Source organism: Maniola hyperantus, chromosome Z (assembly GCF_902806685.2).
Source record: "Maniola hyperantus chromosome Z, iAphHyp1.2, whole genome shotgun sequence".
NCBI classification, from domain to species: Eukaryota; Metazoa; Arthropoda; class Insecta; order Lepidoptera; family Nymphalidae; genus Maniola; species Maniola hyperantus.
In genome coordinates, this window is record NC_048564.1 from 7,253,231 (window position 1) to 7,269,047 (window position 15,817).

A 15,817-nucleotide genomic window follows, 5' to 3' on the forward strand; every position below is an offset into this window, starting at 1 on the left:
CTTTGGGTACTGGATAGGTGAAAATAGGCTAGCTGCAGGAAAGCGCATTCCAGTGAGGTGCGCAGATATTTCTGACAGGTTGTAGATCATGATTTGCATTTTCGTTTTGCCTTCAGGCGGGGTGGCCATAACGATAACAAAACGATAGAAAAGAAACGGTCACGTGCAAGTCGGACTCACACACGAAGGGTTCCGTACCATCGTACAAGAAATAACATTTTTTTTTTAATTTCATGGCGATAATTTTAATATTTTTATTATTTGTTGTAGAAATACTCGTTCTGTGAAAATTTCAACTCTACCTATTATGGTTCACAAGAAAAAGCCCACTGATAGACAGACGGACGGACGCCGTAGTCGTAGTAACAGGGTCCCGTTGGGCACCCTTGGAGTACGGAACCCTTAAAAATCTTTTTTCTATACCACGTACAACTTCTAAAATGGCTATTAGGACTCAGCACGTAAAAGTAACTTATCAGGTAACCTAGTGGTACTTTTTGTAATAGGAGTGATTCTAATACATATTCAAACTCAAATCAAAGCATTTATTCAAAATGGGTAGGTACAATGCATTCTTTATTATTTCATCCAAGAGAATATCTTATCCGGGGGTTCGTAACGTTCGAAACTTCGAACGACAAGTTGTTTTCAAATATAAATGGATCATTTAAGTGCATTGGGGCCGATTCTCTTGTACACAATCTCTAAACTAAACTAAAATGACACCTCTAAATCTATTGCTATCCCTGTCATAATGTTGCTTATGGAAAAGGATAGCACTAGATTTAGACCTGTTAATTTAGAGATTGTGTACAAGAGAATCGGCCCCAGTGTTGATGAATCAATTAAAATTGTAATTTAATTAATCAATCAGGAATCACGCATAGTTTGAAAAGAAAGCGTCGGGTTGCACAATGTCATCGTAACGGTAAGGCGGGCGAACGCGTCCCATGTCGTATGGACTCTTTGGATCCTTGATGCGTGGTTTCATGTCCGACTTGGGCCGTTTTGAATTGTCTTGCAAGGCCTGATATTTAAAAAAACTTTCATTTATCAAGCAAAATGGCAAAGTGGCACCGATTCATTGGTCCTAAAATGTTTATTTAGCACGAATGCAACCTCAGTGACGTCTGGATTTCAAACGGGTCGTTCATTAGTATCTAGTATCTAAGAGGTGGCGCTGATTTATTTGGTTCCAAAACCGTCAAAAATTTTGTTCGCTTGGGCATATCTTGTCATTTATATCGATGTTTATAATATAAAACATACATAACAGAATCGCCCTTTATCCATACAAATAAATACCTACGTAAGTATTTCTGTGTTACCTTTTCACGGCCCATTCACTTAACCGATTTTGGCGAAATTTGGTACGGAGATAGCATTACGTCTGGACACAGACAAAAGCTAAATTTTATCCCGAAAGTCAAAGAACTACTACGATTCTAAACAAATCTTTGACGACCTTCCTGGCGCAGTGGTAAGTGCTGTGGTCTTATTAGTGGGAGGTCCCGGATTCGATTCCCGGCGGGGATTTGAAATTTATAATTTGTAAATTTCTGGTCTGGTCTGGTGGAAGGCTTCGGCCGTGGCTATTGACCGCCCTACCGGCAAAGCCGTGCCGCCAAGCGATTTAGCGTTCCGGTACGATGCCGTGTAGAAACCAAAGGGGTATGGTTTTAATAAAAACTGCCATACCCCTTCCAGGTTAACCCGCTACCATCTTTGACTGCATCATCACTTACCACCAGGTGAGATTGCATTCAAGGGCTAACCTGTTATTTAAAAAAAAAAACTAAAATCCACGCGAAGTCGCGGGTGTCATCAAGCATTTTATCATATCTGTGGTATGAAAGAAATGAATTCCCAAGTGGTCCCTATCATAGTAAGTAGGTACTTACTTAAATTAGAGAAAAACCCAAAAAAATTAAGTAAGTATAGGGAAGAGCGAAAAATTGAGTGCGTAAAGTAAACATTGTGGAAGAATGATGAATGTAGTGCTGCTTACGAAATGTTGAAGAAATTATTACTGACTTTTAATTAATGTTTATTCGTCTCTACTATAGTTATTACGTTGCTAAGAACTAGATAATAAGATAAGTAGAATAGAATAGAAAAATGAAGTAGTGAACGAAGTAAAATAGGAGGAGTGCAAAATTGGGAGAGTACCTATAAATTTAACATAAATACGAACCCGTGCTTTCCCGGTATAATCCAATGGACGACTCGCCGGTAGAGGTCGGATCATCATCCTGGTTTTGTAAAGCGGAGAATTTGGACCTTTGAACGATATCCAGTAGATTGATTGGCCGTTACTTTCTTCCGCTGAATTGGCATATTTGCCGTTTAAATTACTAAAACATTCAGAAATAATTTATTCATTTTGACATGCCTAATTTTATAACTAAAAATAATCTCATAATAAGAAGTGGGTGTTGTATATACCTACCTTTTATCACATTCCTTATACCACCAAGCGCCCCCGTGTTCGACGGCACAAGATCCTTCCTTCCACTCGTCATTATCCACGTCATAGGTCGAAAACTTTTGCCCGGCGTGATATGATAGAGAATCCCCTGTTAAAGTTTAATGAAGTAGGTATAATAAGCGACAGGTCGAGATGGCAATCTGAACCAGTGATAAATAAACTAGTTGACGATACAAAAGCACTTGTAAAAGTTTACTTGAATTAAAATATATTCTATTCTATTCTAATCGGGGTATGAGGCGAGGGGATCAGCACGTCATCCGCGCTATTCCGCACCGGCTTAGCGCGGGGGCTGTGCGGGTGTGTGGGGCATCCCCACCCTGATTGCCTTCTCGACTTGTCGCGTATTATAGGCATGGCAGTGTATTAATTCTAATAGGTAATATTATAACGTCGACCGCATAGAACACAATTACCTACGCGACCATTATAAAAATACCTGTCGATCGCGGAATAAATGAAATTATCGTAAGTATACGATTCTTGGCATCGCGCGAATGTACAATGAAGGCATTGCTTGTTCGCGGTGTAATCGGATTCTATTAGGACTTCTTACCAGGATCTACTTACCAGCACTACCACGAAATGAACCAAGCGTGCTTATTCTGTAACCTTCATACTCGGGCCCTATAGTAAATACTGAATAACTGGCAGAAGCCTCTTGTCTTTTCTGCCCTTCCATCTCGATCCTCAGTTCGTACAGCTTTTGGTTAGTAAGGTAATAGATTTTCTCCAAGCCCAGCCAAAATTCGCCCGCAAGATTACCAAATCCGTGTTTGTATTCTGGCCAGTTATTAAGAAAGTCCTGGGTTCCATCGTAACGATTTTGTATCACCTAAAAATTTACGTTTTAATTTTACTAATGTTGTAATTGGTTTATTTGGTAAAATATATTAGATACCTATTGCAGAGTAACTGCTATGCTGTAAGGCACTGTACGCACTGTATCCGATTTGAATCCGGGAATTTTCAATCCAAAGTAGCTTTTGTATCTAGGTAGGTAGGTACTAAGTATGTATTTGTATGAAGGGTTGAGAGTATCTCCATTTCACGGATCGAATCCATACTAATATTATAAATGCGAAAGTGTGTCTGTCTGTCTGTCTGTCAGCATTTCACGGCCCATCCGTTCAACCGATTTTGATGAAATTTGGTACAGAGATAGCTTGGATCCCGAGGAAGGACATAGGCTATATATTTTTATCCCGAAAAATCAAAGAGTTCCCATGGGATTTTAAAAACCTAAATCCGTTATCTAGTTAACCATAATACTATTTAATTTATGAATGCTTGCGCACTGCTTCCGGTCTGAATTTGAGCACTCATACGGGCGGTGAAGATGGCTCGACATCCGTCGAAACGGGTCCGGTGTAAAATCAACGTAACTACCAAATTTACGCGCATGCGGTTCGGATGCAGTGCGTAAAGATCCTAAAACTGACTGCAAATTACAACCGCTTCAATTTGCTAGCCTAACATTGTTAGTTGGATTTATTTATTCAGATACAAGTTAGCCCTTGACTGCAATCTCACCAGCCCCCCTAGCATGGGCAGGAGACAAAAATTTTATCCCCCAATTATATCCACTGACGAGGGATAAAATTTACTTGTCCACCTCTCAAAGCACGGCAACAGGGGAGAGGAGAAGTTTATCCCTAATTCGGGGACAATTTTATCCTCGACATTAGACGTGGGTTTAAGTTTATTCTCATAGAACTTAAAAAATCAAAACATGTCTCGCGGTACCTGTTGGGTTTAGGTTATGTTTGGGTTGTGTTTGTGTTATGTTTGGGTTGTGTTTGGAATATGGTTGGGAACCCTAACATAAACCCAACATAGGTCCCAAATACCAATTACCATTAACCCAATAAAGGTAAAGGAAAAGATCCAAAAACCGAAAAGTCCCCCGTTTTATTCACTGTGGATAATTATTATATCCACCCGTGAGCCCATGCTCGGAGAGTGGATAAAGCTGTCGGAGGGGATAAAGATTTTATCTTTTCCCCGGGGAGAAAATTATATCCCCGCCCATGCTAACCCTGCTGGTGGTAAGTGATGATGCAGTCTAAGATGGAAGCGGGCTAACCCGGCCTAAGGTGTGTGGTAGTTTTTTATTAAACCCACACCCCTTTGGTTTCTGTACGGCATCGTACGGGAACGTTAAATCGCTTGGCAGCACGGCTTTGGTGACTAGCCACGGTCAAAGCCTCCCACCAGACCAGACCAGAAATTTAGAAAATTATGAAATTCCAACCCCCTGCCGGGAATCGAACCCGGGACCTCCCACTAATAAGACAACAGCGCTTACCACTGAGCCAGGGAGGTCGTCAAAGTCTAGTTTTTAGAAAGTAGGATTTCATCGTAGTAAAAATATGATACCGTCCACCCGCCGCCTGCAGAACTGAGATCACATAGCACGTAGAATGGTTCTATATCTTCAGGCTTGATTTTATAAATCCCGGTTATATTAAATCCCTGGGCTTGTATTTCATGACAATCAGTCGGGTATCGCTCTGATCGGTCTACGCGACCTATCCTGTTGGTGAAAAAAAACTCAAAATTAAAACCTACTTATGCAATTGGTTGAAGTTAACAAAATTCAAACACCAAATTGTTTTGGTAAACCAAAAAGAATTAAGTACACGTCTTACTTGCAATCGCATTTTCTTGCTTTTTGCTCTTGTATCGTTCTTCGAAATTCACTAATTAAAGTCGTAATATCAATTCCGTTGCCGATTTGATTTATCTGATTGTTGTCAATTCTGTAATTGAAATAAGCCTACTAATTTTTGATAACGAAGACACCTAATTTTAAAAAATCCTATTAAATGGAGAAGAAACTTAATTAACAGAGATTTAATATTTAAATGATAGGTAGATAGGTAACTATCTATATATTTACAAATTCTACGAAATTCTCTTGTCACTTACTTATTTAAATTTTGGGATCGCTGACGATTTTTCACTTCTGAAATCACAGTAGTTATCGCTTCAACACTAGTGGAAACAGATTTTAAGTGATTTTCTAGATGAGATAGGCGTGTGTCCAGCGTCGCTTCCAAGTTACAGTCCGAATTATCTACCACTAAAACAACGCAAATCTAAATAAAATACAAAACCTAATTTTTTTTTAAAAAATAGACGACTAACGACGACACCAAATAATGTTTTAATTTTTAGGTAAGAAGTTGGTAACAATCGGTTAGCTATGTTCTCGGTAGTTTATAAGAAGGTAGGTATGATATGAATTTGGGTACAAATAATTTATTTCGTACCATTAGACCTGCTAGTAGAGCTTTGTTGTTCAATCACATGTCTAATTTGGCCAATATCAGATTTCATAACATCTAAAATTTCTAACTTATCAGAGGGAGTTTGGTTTTGAATTGCTGAAATGATTTCAGTTAAATGTTTCAATATGCTGTTAGTTTTCTCGTGAATTTCTATATCGAGTCTATTTAATCTGAAATCTATACTCTCAACTTTTTTCAAATATTTCTCGCTTGCGGAGATCGTATCCATTAGTTTTTCAACAACTGCCTCATTGTCTGACATCGCAGGCGATTGGGCTATTCGACTTCGAGTTACATTATTTCCTCGTTTAGGAGAAAGCATAGCGTCACTTAATTCGTTTTCGTACTCTGCTTTCCACAAAGTGTTTTCCACGCGCTGCTGTTTCCGTTTCTCCTGTTTGCCTTCACTCACAACTAGGATTAGGACTAGCATAAACGAGGTATGCTTTATGTTTAAAACCATTTTGAGGTGTGGCTAGTGAACCTGATGCATAACGACTGGCATGCCGTCTCATCTTCTCCGACTCAAAGTTTACAATTTATGAAAAGTCTAAATAAAACAGACTTGCTTGTATGATATGCCACATACCCACTCAACGTTAGTCGTGATTCGCACAAATTTTTCTCACAATTGTTTATATAACTTATTGAAATATAATATCAATGATCGGCTCTATTTACAAACATGTTCATGTTAAAATACCTTTCCTACTATTTCTTGTCCTGTATTTATAAACCGATCTTATGAATGGGGCCTATTTTATTATCTTAGGTAGGTACGCTTTTAAATAAGTTTGCAATGTGCATACTTACATTATACTTAATCAACAGTTTTGTTCTAGATCTTGATTTAGAATTAGGACTTCTAAATCAGTGGCTATTACTGAACAATAGACTTAGGTATTATGTGCATTTTTTTTCTCATTCTCATTGGCCTTTATATCTTTAAGCTTGATTCAAGTATTGTTAAAAGATAAGGCGACATTTTGCTTTTGAGATACTATGTACCTACTTAGATTAGTGGAGTCAATGAAGACTTTTCCTCGGAAGTCCTCAGAAACCGCTCCGATTTTGATGATTGATGATTTTTTTGTATTTATTTGAATACAAAAAATTAAGGGCCACCGAGGGGGTTTTAGTGGGTAGAAATCCCACATAATCCGATTGGGTATCTTTCCCCCTCGAAAAAAGAAGAAGAAGGTAGCCAGTAGCTGTGTTTAATGACATTTACATGATATTATTATATTTGCCTACTTAGCCGTATCTGCCTACTTAATTTAAATAAAATATTGAGTAGAATATACTGACAAGAAGCTCAAGCTACTGAAAAAATACTCAATAGTTAACCATTGGTTGGTAAGTATTTATTTGCAAATAAAATAATCATTTACTTCAGTAGGTATTTGCAATCACAATGATAGGTACAACATGAAATAACTTACATAAACTACAACTTTCTATAGTCTAGTAGGTTCTATAATCATAGTCCACGAGGATCCCTTATAGTTTCGTGGGGTCCGTCCGTCTGTCTGCCTGTATGTTACAGCTATTTTGTTTTCAAATGTTACGTAGGTAGCAGGTACTTTATTCAGATAAAAAATAACATTTACCTCTGAAAGGCGGATTCGCAGGCACCTGGCGTTGCATCGTTTCTTTCAGCTTGTCCAAATCGTTCTTCACCAATTGTAGAGCATTTTCCAAAATCTGATCTGAAGGTGTACTCTTAACCACCCTCAATACCTCAGCCAGATATTTCAATATCGCACTAGACCTATCTTGAAGAGTAGTTTCCAAATGAGTCAACTTGTCTTCTACAGTCTCTATCATCTTTAAGTATTTTTCGCTTGCCAATAAGGTATCTACAAACTTTTCAACTACGATTTCTCCTTGTATAGTTTTTGATGTGATTATTGGAAGTCTAGTTGCTTTTTGTGTGTTATCCTCAACATCCGCCCCAATACCTAGATCATCATCATCGTTTCCGTTCTGACTTGAAGGTAATTCTCTCCTGGCATATGTTAAGTGAAGGAACCACAACAAAATTAAGAAGCTCCTCCACATTGTATCGAAATAGCCCGTTGAGTCCCACGCAACGAAATTAAATGATCTCAGCTGTACAGTTGTTTAAAATAAAGCTAACTTATAATATAGCATTTGTACTTAAACATTTTCCTTTGTTATGGTTTTCTTATCTAAATACATAGGTATCTCCATTGATTTACTATAGGTACCTACCTATAAAATGTTGAATAATTTTTGTCCGTCGCTCGTTGTAGTCATAATACAGATCGTGTGCCCGCATTTCTCAGGTTTAATGTAGGTACCTACTACCTAGTCGATCATGATTGTGAATTATCTGAAAATCCGTCCATTTATTTGGACGATTTATCATCATCATCATCATCATCAGCCTGTGGACATCCACTGTTGGACATAGGCCTTCCCTAAAGAGCGCCACCACACCCGGTCCTCAGCCTTCCTCATTCAGCCACTTCACATTTGGACGATTGGTTGAGGTTTTTTGCGTCCGTTGTGATACAAGTCAGACATAGGGTACACACACAATACTTGCGGTGTGACGTCGCAGCGTTAGTATTGTGAAAGGGCCCTAAGTAGAGTATAGTACGCGACAGGTCGAGATGGCAATCGGGGTGGGAACGCCCCGCACGCCCGCCCAACCCCCGCGCTAACATGGTGCGGGCGAGCGCGGGTGCTGTGCGGGTTACCTGATTGCCATCTCGTCCTGTCGCGCCTACTACCTATACCTATAAATGAACGACGGACGCGACGTTTGAGAGTAAATGTACCAAGGTAACATTTGACGCCTGATACTTGCCAGTGTAGGTGAAGCCTCTATCTTTTGTTAGAATTTCCATAACTGTCGTGAAATGTGTCTCTGACGTATCACTATTTTCTTAGATTAGGTATAGAGATATTTTCAGGTACTTAGTTATACATAAATCACATCGCTGTATAGTACAAATAATATATTATTCAACGCGCCACAGAATATATAATAGTAGGTACGCCACACAGGTTAAAGGTCATTGACATTGCCATAACATAAGGGGCTTATTACACCTTCCTGAAATAGGACGTCCTAGGTAGGATATAGAAAAGTTTTATCGCATCTAGAAGGTATGCTAGCTAGGAAGAAAAGGGAGCTAACGTACTTAATCATTCAGCATCCTAGATAGGAAAGGATTAAGGAAGGTGTAATAGCATTAAGTCACCTGATTGGTTCAGTCACTGCGCGTCTGCGACTGCGTGTGCACGTGTTACAGCCCTTTCACACGGCGCGGCGTCCAGTTTTTTGCAGGATCCCGTTTTCTGCAGGATCCCGTTTGACGGCGAATGTGTTTATATGCTAGTGAGCATCCCGCATCGGCATGCGTGATGCTCGTGTGAACGCTAGCACCGCCTCCGCTCCGCTGTCCGTCCGTTTGTCTGTCAGTGGGCTGTGTCTCGTAAACCGTAATAGGTAGAGTGTTGAAATCTTCACACAATAATATGTATTACTATTGCCGCTATAATAACAAAATATAATAAAAACATCAAAAGGGCCCCCAGGAAAATTATTTTTTGTACGATGGTGCGGAAGTCGGAACCCTTCATGTGCAAGTCCAACAGCGAGAGCTACGGCAAGGCCAAGTTTTTGGTGCCATTGTTGCACTCCACACGTCCGAACTTCATCTCTAAACTGATTCAGTGACAACTTAAGGAGGGCGTGATCAGAAACATAAATTTGCCTTCCTTTCCTACATCCTACCTAGGACGTCCTATTTCAGGTAAGTGTAATAAGCCTTTAAACCAACATGTCTATAGACACTATATCGTAGTGATGACATACTCTTCAACTGTAGTCTTTTTCTTTTAGGTTAGGTGGTTAGGTGATTTTTAGGTTAGAAATATAAAAAACCAATTCAGTAAAATTACATTTATCTTCTTATAAACCTAATTTTCTTACTGTCATTAATAATTATTAATAGTCTCAAATATAGGTACCTACTATCCTACTTATTATTATTTCTGAATAAAGTGTTCAAAAATATTCTTAGATAGAATAGAAGTGATAAAGGCCTCAGTAGTAAAGTGCTAACCCTGTGCAGATAAGATAAAAACCAACATAACATTTTATTTAATAACGATAAAGCCGATCTTTGTGTAAACAAGTAACATTCAGTACCTAACTATTTAAGTCGTAGGTACCTCCCAAGGCGTGAGTTGATTAACAATTTTAATTGGAGCTAGGGAACTTCGATCAACATCAAATTGTCACAGAATTTCAAACCCTCAATAATGTTAAAAGTAAGTAGACTAAGTATTACTTTACTAAGTACCTACATAATTTATTGTATTGGCATAACCTCTCAGACAGTAGTACCTACAATATTCCTTGGTTATAACCATTAGGTAAGCATATCGACAGATAGTTAATTATTAATTCGGTCATTAGAATTAATAAAATACATAATGTTGTTGATAAATCACTACCTACCCCTACTATAAACGCGAAAGTGTGTTTGTTTGTCGGATTGTTGGTTTGTCCTTCAATCACGTCGCAACGGATCGACGTGATTTTTAGGGTTCCGTACCTCAACAAGAAAAACGGAACCCTTATAGGATCACTTTGTTGTCTGTCTATCGGTCTGTCAAGAAACCTACAAGGTACTTCCCGTTGACCTAGAATCATGAAATTTGGAAGGTAGGTAGGTCTTATAGCTGACATTAGGGAAAAAATCTGAAAACCGTGAATTTGTGGTTACATCACACAAAAAAATTTAAATTGTGGTCATAAACTAATAATTAGTATTTTCAATTTTCGAAGTAAGATGACTATATCAAGTGGGGTATCATATGAAAGGTCTTCACCTGTGCATTCTAAAACCGATTTTTATTTATTTTTATGCATCATAGTTTTTGAATTATCGTGCAAAATGTTGAAAAAATACGACTGTACCTACTACTTTTTATCCCGGAAAATCAAAGTTCCCAAGGGAAAACCTAAATACACGCGTACAAAGTCGCGGGCATCAGCTAGTTCATAAATAAATTATCCACTAATGCCATAATTTCAGTGCAAAAACATATTTGAATATTTCGCTCATCACCTAAACTTATGGAGAGAGAGCCAGCGAGTGCCAGACCTTCGTTATTTTATAAAAGCTGAAAGGTTATCTGCATATTGTGCCTAACACAGGGAGGAAAAAAATCTACATTATACTTTGACGTCAGCTTTTTTTACACCTTTGTTACCTGTTATCTCCCAAAGCCACCATGATCAAAACTTCATAGTCGCGGCTTTTATAAAATAACGAAGGTCTGGCACTCGCTGGCTCTAAGTCGATTGCATATAATCGAAGTTTGTGAAAACTACAATTCATAAAGATAATTTTGGACACTTTCTGCTTACTTGTTGCTTGCATGGTTCTAGGGTCTAGTGGGTTTAGTGACCGGTGGTGCATCAGGCCTCGGTCGAGCCACAGCTGAACAGTTGTTGAAGCAAGGTGGCAGTGTCATAATTTGCGACCTCCCCAACAGCAAAGGACAAGAGGTTGCTAAACAGCTAGGCAAAAATGTTGCTTTTGCATCGCTTGATGTTAGTTTAACTTTAGTATTTTTATTAAACTTTATAATTAATAAGCGGTATTTTAAAAAGCGGTAGTCTAGTAAAGTCGGATAGTCTAGTAATTAAGATGATGTTAGAGGTTAGGAGGTTCGATCCTGGGCGCACATCTAACTTTTCGAAGTTATGTGAGTTGTAAGCAATTTAATATCACTTTCTTTATCGGTCAAACCTTCATGCCGGAGAGTTCTCCATGATGCTCTCAAAAGGTGAGTGAACACTGGGCCATTGTGGCAGATTATGGCTATGATTAAACCTTCTCATTCTGAGATGAGATGATTACCCAGTGAGCCGGCGATGGGTTGACGATGATGATGATTAAGTCGAAAATAACCTACCTACATAATTATTACCATTATAGTATATTTATTAATTATTACTCTTGAAACTACTATGCTAAATTTCAAAATTATGTTTGGTGTAAAGTTATTAACAATAATATTATTAAAAGCATATACGTATACATTGCAGGTGACATCAGAACAAGACGTGAAAAGTGCATTACAAACTACAGTGGACAAATTTGGGCGCCTGGATGTAGTAGTCAATTGTGCAGGTGTTGCTACTGCTACTAGGACATATAATTTTAAGAAAAATCAACCCTTTGACCTAAAGGCGTTCCAAAAGACTGTTGAGGTATATAAATTTTCGACTCTATCAAAATAAATACAATATGAGAAGCTAAAAAACAAAACGATATAATTGCACGAAATAAAACTTAACAGGAGGAGCAAAACTGAATGAAAACTGTTGAGACTACAGTAATTGCACCTTTTTGATTGAAACTACAGTAATAGGCTACTTGACACTTTTTTTAAGTTGGTCTTAAATGGTTAATATTTGTCCTATTATATCAAAAAAATTAACACTATATTTTTTTGCGCCCTAATAACCGTAAAACTTTAATTTAAAAATATATTTTTCTTAGACAGGTGAAAACACTGGTCGGCCATGTTTGGCCGATAGATTATCTGTGCTCTGACGTCATGCATTTGTAAACAACAGCATAACCTCCCAAAGTTTAATAAACATGACTTCTATACTAGTTTACATGAAAAATATAGTAATTATCGTTATTGTATCATCCGAGAAAGTAAAAAACGCATCGATAAAGACCACAGGAAAAATGTGGATTAGAGTGCCCAGTGAAATAAATATACGTAACACGCAAAGACTTGCTTAAAGGGATCCTATATGACTAACGACTGCAACCCAAATTTATTTTTGCAAAGATCACTTTGTTGTAAGTCTTACTTAATAACTTATTCAATTTATAAAGAGAAAACGATACTTTTTTACGTTTACTATGAGTTTTTAGAAATATATAAAAACTAGCTTATGCACGTGACATTGCCCGCGTGGACTTCATAAATTTCAAACCTCCATTTAACCCACTCAGGGGTGGAATTTCAAAAAATCCTTTCCTAGTGGATACCTTCTCTTTACCTACAAAGAACACACCCACCAAATTTCATGTATCTAGGACCAGCTGTTTAGGCTGTGCGTTGATATATAAGTTAGTCAGGACTCTAAATTTTATATATATGGATACTACGTTAGTCCCCGCGTGACATAGGGATGACATTTCTTTGTTTACAAATTTAATGACAGGTCACATCATGGCTGACAGCGTTTTCTGCGTTTCAAATAAAAATAAAAACTGTATTTTTTTTAATTGGATTTATATATCCATCCTGCGTTTTTAATAATTGTTATTGATATATTTCGTTTTCTTAAGCAAAATACTATAATAAATAATCATTTATTGGACGAAATTAGATACGAGTCAAGTAGCCTATTGCACCTTTTTGATTGAATTCACGAACTTTTGACTCAATTTTGTTTGCCAGCTCCTCATAACTTACTGTGCAAAGTTTGTCATTACGGTAACAATATGTTTTCAGGTGAATTTAATAGGAACCTTTAATGTGATCCGTCTGGCTGCCGGGCTGATCGGCAAAAACGCTCCAGATGCAGATGGACAGCGAGGCGTTATCATCAACACTGCCAGCGTTGCTGCTTTCGACGGACAGGTATCTATTTAGGCAATTAATATATTATGGGCATCATCATCATTGATCACATAGAGAAACTCCAAGGGCAGGGCACATAGTTCGTAAAACCGATAGACGTTAGGGTGCTGGAATGGCGACCTCGCACCGGAAGACGCAGCGTTGAAAGACCTCCCCAGTAGGTGGACGAACGACATCAGACGAGTCGCAGGGAGCCGCTGGATTCAAGCGGCGCAAGACCGTGGCGTGTGGAAGTCCCTACAAGAGACCTATGTCCAGCAGTGGACGTCTATCGGTTGACGATGATGATGACGCATCATCACCATCATCACTAGCCACCCATCGCCGGCCAACTACTGGGGACAGGTCTAGCGGAATGAAAAAGGTTTAGGCCACACAGTCCGCCACATAGGCCAAGTATGGATTGGAAGACTTTACACATCTTTGAGAGCATGACCTACAGAGAACTTTCAAGCATGCAGCTTTCGTCACGATGTTTGACTTCATCGTTAAAATAAGTGATATTTAATTGCTAAAAAATAGCAATACCTCCGTAATTTTAGTTTTGAATGACATTCTGGTTATTATCCTATTAGAAAACCACAAAGTAATAAACAAAATTTCGTATAATTCGCAAGGGTGCATTTTAACTTGAATACTGAGGGCTTCGATTGAAATTCTTTGATCTTCAAAAACTCAGAAATAACCAAATTTGTATTTGTTTTTATAGCGGCAATAGAAATAAATACACATTCTGTGAATTTCAACTATAACAACTTACGGTTCATGAGACAGCCCACAGACAGACGGACGCACGGAGGGACGGACGGACATCGGTGGGGTGATTACGTAAAAAGTTGCAGTAGTGACAGCAGTAGTAATCCGACAGTTCATTTGCCGTCTCTCTTTCTCTTCTTCTTATTTTGCTTTGTGGCTATTGCTGTCTCTCTCTAGCCGGACGTTTGACAGCAGTGATCGCGAGATTTACGCCTGTCGCGAGATACGTAATCACCCCCGCCGGTCAGCCAGTCCCGTTGGCACCCTTCGTATACGGAACTCTAAAAACCAATTATTATTCTCAATTTTAACTGTTGTGAAAATCACAAAAGGATTCTCACTTAATAGTATCTACACCTGTATACCTGTATCAACAAAAGAAATTGAATTTTTAGATTGGTCAAGCTGCTTATTCTGCATCCAAGGCAGGTGTTGTAGGGATGACATTGCCAATCGCCAGAGACCTTTCCAAGCAAGGCATTAGGGTTGTCACTATTGCACCAGGTAACTAATAATAATTATACTCAAACAAATTCATTATAACTTCAATATTTATACTAATAGGTATACTATTTTTGGGGTTCCGTACCTCAAAAGGAACCCTTATAGGATCACTATGTTGTCTGTCTGTCCGTCGTGTCTGTCAAGAAAACCTATAGGGTACTTTCCGTTGACCTAGAATCATGAAATTTGGTAGGTAGGCAGGTCTCATAGTACAAGTAAAGGAATAAACCCGAAAACCGTGAATTGATAGTTACATCACAAAAAAAATGTGTACAATTTTGGTACATGAAAAATAAAAATAAAAATAAATAAATAAATAAAATGTGCTTAAAAATAGAATCATTTACCATATTAAATTATTTTGTAGGTTTGTTCCGAACACCAATGCTGGAGCAGCTTCCTGAAGCAGCTATTAAGGAGTTGGAGTCGACGGTACCATTCCCCTCGCGTCTCGGCCATCCTCACGAGTACGCGTTGCTGGTACAAAGCATCATACAGAACCCGATGCTCAACGGGGAGACGATACGTATTGACGGCTCATTAAGAATGCAACCTTAAATTTTGGAACACTTTTGCCACCCCACCACACAGTTTAGCACATAGCCGGAGACTCATATCACCGCATTTTCGTCGATTGTAACAATTAAACTGTACAGGATGCCGTGGCCTGTTAAATGTGATTCCGTCATTTATGCCATAGTGTAAGAAAGTTAAATAAATTTTATTGGAAACATTACAATAAATGAGTTTTAATTCTTTTTTCTACAAGTCCCCAAGTTGATCCCCAGGATTCAATTTTGATTAACGATACAATAGGCTGGGCATAGGTATTTTGTAGGGACACCACCACGCACCACGGTCTTGTGCTGCCTGCATCCAGATTCCAGCGGTTTTATTGATGACGTCTGTCCACCTTGTGGGTGGTCTTCGAAAGCTGCTATTTCCGGTGCGAGGTCGCCAAGCACGTTGGGACCCCGATGTCCCGGACATGGCCATTTCAGCTTCGCAACCCGCTGAGCTGTCGATTACACTTGTACTCCTATGGATCTCATTTCTAATTGATCACGTAGAGAAACTCCAAGCATAGCTCTCTTTTAGCGTTTATACTATCGTGAGT

At 38.6% G+C, this 15,817-nt stretch overlaps 2 protein-coding genes across 5 annotated transcripts; one reads left to right on the forward strand and one right to left on the reverse strand.

Annotated features, from left to right (window-relative positions):
• Positions 1-563: 563 nt before the first annotated feature.
• On the reverse strand, positions 564-7,880 carry LOC117995806 (fibrinogen C domain-containing protein 1-A-like). Of its 3 annotated transcripts, XM_069508761.1 has the most exons (9): positions 7,392-7,880; positions 5,764-5,877; positions 5,420-5,573; positions 5,140-5,250; positions 4,868-5,024; positions 3,059-3,323; positions 2,450-2,576; positions 2,195-2,354; positions 564-1,027 (listed from the first exon to the last, which is right to left on the reverse strand). In XM_069508761.1, exons 1-9 carry the CDS (start codon positions 7,840-7,842, stop codon positions 878-880), a joined length of 1,689 nt encoding a protein of 562 aa, XP_069364862.1. In that variant the 5' UTR covers positions 7,843-7,880; the 3' UTR covers positions 564-877. The 3 variants fall into 3 exon arrangements, with proteins under 3 accessions (XP_069364862.1, XP_034839713.1, XP_069364863.1); XM_034983822.2 differs by lacking the exon at positions 5,764-5,877; XM_069508762.1 differs by lacking the exon at positions 7,392-7,880 and having other exon boundaries at positions 5,764-6,300.
• A 1,757-nt stretch (positions 7,881-9,637) lies between these two features.
• On the forward strand, positions 9,638-15,443 carry scu (hydroxysteroid 17-beta dehydrogenase 10). 2 transcript variants are annotated; one of them, XM_034983835.2, is made up of 6 exons: positions 9,640-10,089; positions 11,216-11,380; positions 11,879-12,043; positions 13,312-13,440; positions 14,592-14,700; positions 15,068-15,443. In XM_034983835.2, exons 1-6 carry the CDS (start codon positions 10,081-10,083, stop codon positions 15,256-15,258), a joined length of 768 nt encoding a protein of 255 aa, XP_034839726.1. In that variant the 5' UTR covers positions 9,640-10,080; the 3' UTR covers positions 15,259-15,443. The 2 variants fall into 2 exon arrangements, with proteins under 2 accessions (XP_069364712.1, XP_034839726.1); XM_069508611.1 differs by lacking the exon at positions 11,216-11,380 and having other exon boundaries at positions 9,638-10,089.
• Positions 15,444-15,817: the final 374 nt, after the last annotated feature.

Bases quoted from the DNA above. Each gene is read 5' to 3' on its own strand.
- LOC117995806 (XM_069508761.1), bottom strand. From the start codon at position 7,842: ATGTGGAGGAGCTTCTTAATTTTGTTGTGGTTCCTTCACTTAACATAT. The intron at 5,878-7,391 runs GTAAATGTTATT...AAATCATTTCAG, and splicing joins TGCGAATCCGCCTTTCAGAG to CAATTCAAAACCAAACTCCC. The intron at 5,574-5,763 runs GTACGAAATAAA...GCGTTGTTTTAG, and splicing joins CTCTACTAGCAGGTCTAATG to TGGTAGATAATTCGGACTGT.
- scu (XM_034983835.2), top strand. The intron at 12,044-13,311 runs GTATATAAATTT...ATATGTTTTCAG, and splicing joins CGTTCCAAAAGACTGTTGAG to GTGAATTTAATAGGAACCTT. The intron at 14,701-15,067 runs GTAACTAATAAT...ATTATTTTGTAG, and splicing joins GGTTGTCACTATTGCACCAG to GTTTGTTCCGAACACCAATG.